This window comes from Branchiostoma floridae, chromosome 14 (assembly GCF_000003815.2).
Source record: "Branchiostoma floridae strain S238N-H82 chromosome 14, Bfl_VNyyK, whole genome shotgun sequence".
Lineage (NCBI taxonomy): Eukaryota > Metazoa > Chordata > Leptocardii > Amphioxiformes > Branchiostomatidae > Branchiostoma > Branchiostoma floridae.
Genome location: NC_049992.1, coordinates 16,173,003 through 16,183,431, shown reverse-complemented (window position 1 = coordinate 16,183,431; position 10,429 = coordinate 16,173,003). Strand labels below are relative to the sequence as shown.

At 39.9% G+C, this 10,429-nt stretch overlaps 1 protein-coding gene across 1 annotated transcript in view; it reads left to right on the top strand.

Moving 5' to 3' along the window:
• Window positions 1-122: 122 nt before the first annotated feature.
• Window positions 123-10,429, top strand: part of LOC118430262 (ubiquitin carboxyl-terminal hydrolase 48-like) — a 35,977-nt gene continuing 25,670 nt past the window's right edge. The window contains exons 1-14 of the mRNA XM_035840987.1: window positions 123-488; window positions 2,234-2,354; window positions 3,074-3,133; window positions 3,347-3,413; window positions 3,736-3,873; window positions 4,367-4,508; window positions 4,654-4,711; window positions 4,922-5,043; window positions 5,682-5,790; window positions 6,732-6,865; window positions 7,536-7,618; window positions 7,993-8,172; window positions 8,850-8,948; window positions 9,428-9,546. Of these exons, the coding sequence (XP_035696880.1) occupies window positions 346-488; window positions 2,234-2,354; window positions 3,074-3,133; window positions 3,347-3,413; window positions 3,736-3,873; window positions 4,367-4,508; window positions 4,654-4,711; window positions 4,922-5,043; window positions 5,682-5,790; window positions 6,732-6,865; window positions 7,536-7,618; window positions 7,993-8,172; window positions 8,850-8,948; window positions 9,428-9,546 (1,575 nt within the window). The 5' untranslated portion in view covers window positions 123-345. The remainder of the gene's footprint in view (window positions 489-2,233; window positions 2,355-3,073; window positions 3,134-3,346; window positions 3,414-3,735; window positions 3,874-4,366; window positions 4,509-4,653; window positions 4,712-4,921; window positions 5,044-5,681; window positions 5,791-6,731; window positions 6,866-7,535; window positions 7,619-7,992; window positions 8,173-8,849; window positions 8,949-9,427; window positions 9,547-10,429) is intronic.

Genomic DNA, 10,429 nt, shown 5'->3' with positions numbered 1-10,429 from the left:
TCAAAGTTCAGCTCTTTGGCGGGAGTTCAGAAACAGCTCAAAATTCTGTTACCTCATCTGTGATTGGCTTTGACCATAAACAATCTATCCAACCAACCAATGAGAGCGAGGATCACAATTGTGTAGAACAACATGGCCGACTGAGGAATTATTGTCAGGGGGATTACGAACATAGCTTGATTTTTCGGCAAATTCGGTGCATTTTGCACCTTTAACAGTAGTGCGAACTGAACAACAAAGGAAACAGGAGATCCTGACTACTTATAACCCGATTGTGTAAGAAGCTGCTTTCTCTACGAGCGAAGATTCTATCAGGAGTAGAAGATAAGGTGGAGGAGGAACAAGATGCCTCCCAAGTCGAGACAGACTCAAAACCCTAACAGACAGGCCTGGCAGTGGGCGGACACCACGGAACCCGCCAGGATCTCACAACAAAACGTAGAGACGGCCTACAGAATCAGACTCAAGGCTTGTCCCAGGGATGGCCGGTAAGTCCCATGTAGTTTGACTACACTTCCTATATCAGAAAATGTCAACATCAAAATAATTGCGCTTGGAGAGGAGTTCCTCTTGATAATATTTCCAGGGAAAAAATCCTACCCCCACATTTGCGTATGGACATCTTATACCAAGGAGGTTGAAAAGAATTATAGAAAACATGGTGAGCAATTTGGGATTCTGATATATAATATTTGTTGAAAGATTTTTATTATTGATAATCGCTGTGGCTATTGACACACTCAGTGTGCTCATAGCCAAACAGGCTATTGACACACCGAGATGCCAGTCAGCCAATCAGAGCTTGTAACATGCCTTTCCGGCAATATTTTACACAAGCAATAGTTGATTAGACATTGTTCGGGAGATTAGACATTGGAATCTTTGAATCTTTGAATGAACGGACGTATTCAAGTTATGCCCTACATTTGGATACCTGTTAATACAGGCGTAATCGTGTATGTTTGGCGTAGCGAAGTGGATAGAGCGTGGACCCGGGAATTCACGATAACAGTTCTGACCCGGTTCGAGTCTGCGCCGGAGTTTTAAAAAATTTTTTTTTCAATTTTTCTTGTCCCTTTTTAAACATCCATTTGATATAAGAATATTTTATATATAAACAACTTTTAAAGTTTCTGTTAACATCATAAACCAAAAATAACACTGACCACAAAACATGTCATAATTTTCGGCCGCGTGGTTCCGGCGCTATCGGCAGCGACTCGGAAGAATATTTCTTTGAAAGCTTTCACATTAAAAATAATGGAGGTAAAACAACAACTATAACTTCGCTTCCTTAGTGATATAAGTTGTGAGGCCGAAAATTCTCCAATACGGCAGGAATTCGTCGGTAAACACAGCTGAAAACGTGTTCCTGACCGATCCAACATGGCTGCCATGATCACATGCGGTGACAGTAAGACTAGCACCCTATATGATAGCAGATTCCGATGTTTAAAATTGTGCCGTAAACACGTGAAAAAGATCGTATTTTGGGTTGATAATGGACACAGGATGCCATTTGTATTTTTCAGAGTGTTGATTGTCAAATATAATCGTAAGATTTCCTCATTTTAGTGGTTTCTAGCACTGGGAGTGTCAATAGCCTAAACAGGCTATCGCCACACTGAGTGTGCCAATAGCCTAAACAGGCTATCGACACACTCAGTGTGTCAATAGCCTGTTTAGGCTATTGACACACTGGGTGTGTCAATAGCCTCGCTCATTGATAATTGTTCCTTTTTTTAAATTTTGCCATTGGAAAAGTTGAGTTGTCAATGTGTTTATTAACGTTTCTACATATTTGACAACTGCAAGTCATCAAAAATTTAAAGTGAAGGTTCCAGGAGTGCAAGTTGCACCAAGCACACAAAACATCACTATCTTAGCTGCAATCATATGGACATAATCTGTCTTTCTTAAATCAGTAATAATGTAATATAACCTGCTACACAACAAATGGCTTGCAACTAGTTGTGCAAAAAGTGAGGTGTCATAGTTCCTTCAGTGTAATAAATATAATGGTATATAACTAGCTGCTGCTGTGCCATGTGCCTGTATTATGCCAAAGAGCTATGCAGATGAGATACAGATAGTGATACAGAAATTGGTGTGAATGTAAACAAAGATATATTTGTAGAACAGTTAATTCACTCTTCCCTAGCACAGCGTAATGAACACACACACAAAAAAACATATAACATGTGCCTGTATATTTTTCTCTCTTTTATTTCAGGAGAAACTGTAAGAACAATCCCAACTGTCTTGTTGGTCTGGGTGAGTCCCAGTGGCTGGGGGAGATTGACGATGAAGCGTTCCAAGAGATAGAGGACCCAAACAACGAGAGGAGGGCTGAGGTAACTGGTTTACATCATTAACTTATCATTTTGAAACTGTTGAGCTAAACACTGTATACTGAGCAATCCAATCATCTTCCAGGTTACTGCATATTCAGTTTTTAGAATAACATCAATGTATATTTATAATTATACTGCATCATCATCATCATACTCCCCATCATTACAATTATACTGCAGATTTTTACTTATATCCAAAATAGTATCATGCAAGTTTACAGGGCTTCCTTGGAAATCAGTCTGCTGACTGAAGGGACCACCCTATAAGATCAATAAATAAATAAATAAAGTAGCTGAGAAATCTATTAAGTTATTTTGTTGTTGTTGTTGTTGTCCTCGTTAAACGTCTATTATTTCGCTAGACGTGGCCTCTTGGTGCTGAGTAACACATGGTTTGCTTTAGAGTCAATAGTCTCTCTTGGTATTTAACTCTTGGTTCCTTGTGCTTGAGAGTTGCTGGAGGAGTTTCTAGGAGAGTACGTCGAAACGGTGTGCCTCAAATTTGCATAAGCTACATCTATGTCAATCTAAAAGTGTGTATTGGGTTGTGTGTGAAAGTGTGTATTAATGGTGTGTATTGTTGGAGGTATCAATGACTTTAGTCACTGGGCAATCAATCAATCATTGTAATTAATTCTAAAAGGGAGCTGCATTGTGTAATGAAGACATTGGAATACTGTCTGACATTAACATAATTTATTGTTTTCTTTTGTTCCCAGGGTTCCTTTGTTGGCCTAAAGAACCTGGGAGCCACATGTTATGTCAACACATTCCTGCAGGTATGGGCATTTACATATATACGTTTGAAAAACAATGAATGTTTTAATGTCAATAGTTTTTGTATCCATTGTGGAAAAAATACTTTGCCTCATATTTGCATAACTAGATAAATACTAAAGATACTGAGTCTTCTAGTTGATGAATTAAAAGATGCTCTAGATGTACATCGATGTAGCTGAAGATACTTGTAATTGTCTAATTATGTCCTACAGGTGTGGTTCCACAACCAAGAGTTCCGCTCAGCCATGTACCAGTACCTGGAACCTGATATTCCCAAAGGTAGCATAACCAGAGTGTGTTTGGAAATACATATAGAGTTTTTGAAACATCAAATCACCCTTTTGATGTAAGACAAGACAGTGCAGCAAGTCGGATAAAAGTTTCCTTTCTTGGAAAAGTGCTGATGTAATGATTGTCACCTGGTTGATTTTTATTGCATAGAAAGCATTATAGTTGTCCATGCCTATAAAGCAATTGCAAGGAAATCTACTTCCTGCATTATCAATATTCTTATACAGTGAAGTGTACCTTCCAGTATGCAAGGTATATGATATGGTAACAGTTTTTCATGACATTTACGTGAACTGCTTTTATTTCCTAGGCGACAGGAGAACCAGAAGTCCTCCAAGTTCCCCTAAGAAGACCTCGCCAGTTAAGTCATCACCCCCCTCTCCGAGGAAACAGACTGGTTCTGCCCATGGGGAGGATGTGGTATCATCCACTACAGGCTGTCTACAGGGTAGGTTGTTGTTGTTTTTGTTTACCTTGTAGTTAGTGGCACACAGGTCAGCAAGTTTCTTTGCTCTTTCAGTAGCAGGGTATATTTTTTACAGGGAGGGGTTGCTTTAGGCACCTCCTAGAACACGGTACCCCCATTTTACACCCTTTCCAAAAGACGAATGCAGCTCTAACAAGAATGTCCTTTTTTGGATTTAAACCAGTGTCTCTGAACTAATTGTAACCAAGAGCTCAACTTTAAGACTGCTACCAGTTGAGCTACAGGGACATCTATGTCCACAGGGTAGGGTAACTGGAGAACCTGCTTCTAAAATTTGGTTGATTCTCCTAGTTAGGCAAATCATAACTGGCAAATGACTCCAATCACCAGCATGGTACCTTGTACATTTTGTCTTCATTTTAGTACTGTACTGTGGGTTGGCTAAGACCTGCGCTAAATAGATTTATAGTGATGGTTTATAATACTGTTTATAATACTGTTTTTGCACATACAGGATCCCCCAAGAAAGACGGCTCCCCTCCCACATCCCCGAAAAAGCCGCCCCCTCCCATGGAGAAGGATGAGGACTTGATGCCGACCACTGTGTGTGGACATCTGCAGTTTATCTTTGCCTTGTTACAGAACAGCAGTCGCAGGTAGCACAGTTATTCTTACAGCCACACATAACAGTTTATTTCTACAATGTATTTGAAATGATTCTAGAAAAAAAAGTACCATTGAAGTGTACTGTAAATTAGAGTAGTGAACTTGTGCATAACATCACTATTTTCTGCGACACAGGTACATAGATCCATCAGCCTTTATTCAAAGCCTTGGGCTGGACACAGCTTTGCAACAGGTATGTGAAATTTTGTACATGTAGTTCGAAACATACATTTACAAAATGTATGAAAGGCACCATGACTCTCTATGTACAAGAGAGGAGGAAAATATAATACAAGAAGTAAATATACATTTTGTAAATGCAAACTGATGAGCTTGAAAACAAAACGTTTTAGACTTAGAACTGTGCTGCATTACAGTGTTTTGTCACATGTTTCACTTGAAGGATGCACAGGAGTTTTCCAAGCTACTGATGTCTCTGCTAGAGGACAGCACCAGGTACCAACCAAACCCCTGGGTTCGAGATATTATGCAACAGTTCAGAGGGCAATATGCTTATGTGACAAGGTGAGTGCACATTAGATAGGAGTTATGTCATATTAGCAACAACATATTGTGTGAGACAATTGTAACAGATTTGCATAAGCCTTGGCAAGGTGTGGCGTCTGTGCCTGTACTTTATATGGACTTGTAACTGGAACTTTATCTGATGATTCTTACTGACAGTACATTAAATTGTAAAGGCCTTCGTAACATTTATCCCCATTACAACATCTGCGGAGCAACAAAATTTTAAGATTCAAGTCCGCATGGTAAATCTAAATCACTCATTGATAAACATTACATCAAAAGTAAAATGTTGAATTTATGATATGTAGTAGAGTGGATTCATTCCTCAAGCTACCAACATCTTGCACACTGCAGTCGTCCCTCAGTAAGACATCTGGAGCCGCATAGTTCAAGTTTTGAACTTTTATTCAGCCTGTCGGCCAAACTGGTTTTGCTATGTACAGCTTCGTCAGTGGCTAGAGGCTAAATGACACAAATACAATGAAGTTCGCACTTACATGTATATACTTTTCCAGTGCATTGTGACCTGGTACGTACCGCACCTGACGGTTTTCCCTGACCTTAGGTGACCTATGGCAAGACTTCATAAAACATTGAATTTTATTTTGCAATGTTTGCTTCCTACTTTGCTGCAGGTGCAATCGTTGTTTCCAGGGCTCGTCTCGTCCGTCCCAGTTCTATGAGCTGGACCTGAACATTCAGGGCCACACAGACCTGAGCCAGTGTGTAGAGGAGTTCTTACAGGTATAGGCTAAGCTTCACATACTTTTTGTCAGTTTTTATACCTCCTTGAGGTATGAAGGTATTGTTTTCAGTGTGTGTATGTGTGTGTGTGTGTTTGTCTCCGCTTATTTGTTGTCATCAATAGTAATTCACGGTCTCATGCACTGAGGAAATTTTCTTTCGTAAGGCCACACCAATTTAATTTCTTGGTTCACGGATTCGCTCGCTCTGATTTTTTGGAAAAGAAAATAAAAATAAAAATTACCATTCAGCAAATTTTCACCATTAATGAAACCATTCACCAACTTTCCGGTATAGCAAATTGGTCTTTATATCATAAGCTCCTTAAAATCAACAAAAAGGTGCTGTTACTGTACAGTAATAGTGGTTTTGTACTTTTTTCAAGCTGAAAACTTTTTATTCTTTATATTTTGGATTAGCCCTTACCTTCACCCCAACCATTTTACAATTTTTATTTTTATTTCGCCCTTTCGCTCCATATTTTTTATGAAAAAATCTGTGAACCAAGAAATTAAATTGGTGTGGCCTAATATATTGTAAAAACATTGCTTTATAAACCAGAAAGAGCAGAAGTAACTTAGTTGAAATGCTTTTGTTCTAACTGCAGTTCAGATAGCAATAACCAGCTCTTATCAGCGCTGTTGTAACATGTACCTCTGTACACTGAGGTTTTTGGTGTGTCCGTGTGTTTGCATGTGATGAATGAATTAGATTGGCACATAGGGAACACTGACAGGAAGTTAGTTCAGAGTTCCTAGAAAAGGTTATCACATTTCCTGTCTTCAGTTTCCTGCTATCTGCATGTCTTATTCCTTATAAGATTAAGAGCCTGTGGGGAAAATGTATTAGACAGAATCAGCAAGCAATTCACAAGCAGAAAATTTGCAAAAATTAAGATGTTTCATGGAATGATGTATTTTTTTCATTTCTTGTATTTACAGGAGGAGAAGCTGGAGGGGGATAACCAGTACTTCTGTAGTTTCTGTCAGAGTAAACAGAACGCAGCCCGTCTCATCACACTCCTGTCTCTGCCTCGGGTTCTTAACCTGCAACTGCTGAGATTCGTTTTTGACAGGTACAAATAACTTATTTATAAAATGCCAGAGTTTCAGCACTATAAAATACTATCAGTGCCAGGGTTGGCTGCTGACCTCCAAAAAGAACCCCCCAAACAAGGCCGAAGTCCCTGACTTCCGGTGTTCGTGCGCTACGTGCGCGCAAAGTTGCTACTTCAGGGGAATACGCTATCCCGGATATATCTGGGTGTGGCACACAGGACATGTATATGTGTGCCGGATATATTCAGGTTTGGCAGTTTAAGGGTTAAGTAAAGGCCTTTGGCTATTTCTTTTCATTTCAATTACTGCCTGTCATTATGGTCATGGTAGAAATATCTGAATGTACAATGTGATTTTTATTAAGTAATGAAAATGGTCACTGCTGTTGACAATGAGTAAAATAGTCATAGAAACATATTTTTCTGAATGTAACCAATACTTTAAATGCAGAAATGTTCGCGGTGGATTAATGTTCGCGGTGACCACTTCACCGCAAACTTAAAACCACTGCAAACATTCTTCTATTATGGTATTAGACTGCAGTCTATGGTGTTACGGCGAACTTAAATCCACCGAAAAAAGTCCTTTTTCCTGTTTCCGCGAAATTAAATCCCCCCGAACTTAAATGCATTTACAGAACATAATGATGACACATAATGGTAGCACTTTTGTCCATTTTCCTGTCAGGAATACTGGACACAAGAAGAAGCTTAACAACTATGTCAGGTTCCCAGAAGTGTTGGACATGAGCAGGTACCTGCGAAAGCCAGGTCAGTAAGCACTCCCTTTTACGAAGTCTGTTTTGCATGGTAAGTAACTTTCATAGTGTAAACTATTACCGGAATGTGGTGGCAATGTTTCTCCCTTTTTGCTGCAATTTGCTTCGTAAAAAATAAAAACCCAAATCATTAACTTGGCGCTGGAAACGTCAATGTAGGTTAGATATCCAGGTAATAATATATGTCAAAAAGTAGTTACTCAAGCAACAGGATATGATTTTGGAAACGGTCATCAGAGGTTTTAATTGGAAACATTTTCAGAATGTGACAAGACTGACTGGAGCAATGATATGTATTTTATCGCAAGAATGATTTGATGTAACCTTCCTGAAGCATCTGTAACATCCCACGCGTCTGTTCCCCAGAAAACGAGGTTGTGTACGAGCTGCAGGCAGTTCTGATCCACCGCGGGCACAGCGCGTACAGCGGGCACTACATCGCTCACATTAAAGATAAGGCCAGCAGCTGCTGGTACAAGTTCAACGATGAGGAGATTCAGAAGATGGAGGGGAAGAAACTACAGCTGGGCTGTGAAGAAGACATTGGTATACTATACTATCATTTATTGGAACTAGAATTAGTATTTTCTGAATTGATGTACAGATCTGTAGATCTTGGAACAATAAGTCAATTTTATTCTTGTTTTTGTCAGTTACAAAAATGCATATGTTCTTATGCCTTTCTAGATGTATCTTGATCTCTGAGTCGAAACATTCTGTTTGATATAAATCAGTTTTACTCATGTTTTTGTCAATGACATGCATAGAAAAATTGATATATTCTCATGACTCTTTTCAGTGAGCTCAGTGACAGTTGCAATGTGTACAGTTTGAGTGGCTTGGAAAAGATTATCTCCCTTTTGTTAGGGACGTCCCTATAGCTCAGGTGGTAGTATTCTCACAGTTGAGTTCTTGGTTCCAATTAGCTGGTAGCTAGGAGACCCTGGTTCAAATCCTGAGAAGGCATCTCGGTTGGGGCTGCATCCGTCTATGAAAGAGACATAAAAAATTGGGGTCTCATGTTGTGGGAGGTGTCTCAAGCACGTTAGAGGGGAAGGACTGGCAACCCTTCCTACATGTTTACCCTGTTCCTGAAAAAGTAAACAAATTAATCACTAGGCACTACAAGGTAAGCACGTACAACACCCCATGTGTTTGGACAGTGTAGCTCAGTCATTTTGACATTTAGTTTTGAAATAAAGGCTTTTATACTATGTACCCAGAGGGAGGCCAGAAGCAACCTAAGAAGCCCAAACTGCAGAAAGGAAGTCATGCCTCCAGAAATGCCTACATGTTGGTGTATAACAGGAGGATGCCAGAAGGTAAGGAAACTGAAAATGTTACCAGAGTTCAGTTTAATTTGGGTGTTTTTATGGCACCAATTTTCTTCACCTTTTTGTGACTTGCTGTTGAATGTGAAGACTGTGTATTTAAATTTAAGTCTATATGTTTGTTTATCTTTGGTACAGATGTATGTACATGTACCGCTACAACCACCACCACCACCACTACTGCTACTACTACCTCACTCAGTATAGTATAGACAAGGACATAGTACTACACAAAAATACAGTTCAAGATAGGGCACAGTTTAAGATATTCAGAAAACATTTCCAATATTCCAAAATACAGTTTCAGTCAATCAGTGTACATTTTCAGAGATTGTTTGGCTCTATCTGCTGCATGTCATTGGTATCTTCGTTTGTTATTTAGGTGTTTCCTAGTTTCTGTGTACCACTTCAATACATGTGTTGTTAGAAGATAGAGTGACTCAGTTTGCCTGACTTTTGTATGGTTCCAGGTGAGGTTATAGGTGACCCCCTGCCTGTGGAAACAGCCATTCCTGACAGGCTGATGCAGATGGTCCACAGGGACAACCAGAAGTTTGAGGAGTGGGTCAGGGAGATGAAGGACATGAGAGTATGTATTATCTATTACACAACTGTATATATATTACTTAATGTGGTGGTTGTGGGTGAGGCAAGACTTGGCTTGGTGGGAGGGGGCTTGTGAGATTTACAACATTTTACAATCACCTGTTTGACAATCTTACAAACCCATAATACCCAGGAGAAAGACATTTCCATGGTCATCATCAAATTTGTTATAAAAACAGTGCCATAATTCTTTTGTCATTGATGGTGGCTAGTAGATGTTAAAAGCAGCCGATCACACTGGTGGGCCCGATAATGTCGAAATAATGTCAATCGGACAGAAAACCCTCCAAAGACATTCTGATTTTTCCGGATATTTTCGAGACATTTTCCAAGAATGTATTTTCTGGGGTTCGAGAATGTCTTTACAGGGTCTTTTTGGGAGGGCGTGTGTGTTGTTTTTTCCATTGTTCAGAAAAATGTCTTCCAAATGTCTGGAGAAAAACTGTGAAAACTCGCATGTTAACGAAAATCACGCCCCCGTTAGTAGCCTGAATACGCTTCGAGCGGCCCGCCTGACTGACTGGCCCAGTCAAAATGGAGGGGCGGCAATTTATTAGCTGGTGACCGCGCACCGCGAGAGACGTTCCTTTGCGATCGGTGTCCCTACACGGCACCGAGCGATCTGTCCTCATTTCACCTTCCTATTAAACATGTGCGTGATCTGAAGCCACTAGGCCGTGTAAAATGACCGCCACGGCAGGCAACGGAGCGTTACACAAACTTCCAAACTATAAACTGGACTTACAAAGTATTTGGTAAAATCCCACTCTCCAGACGTTATGCCATGTTCGCCCTTTGATGCCACATGCGACAATGTGACTGTCCTTTTCAGTTTCATTTTGAATGTTACAAGAATGTCTTTCCAA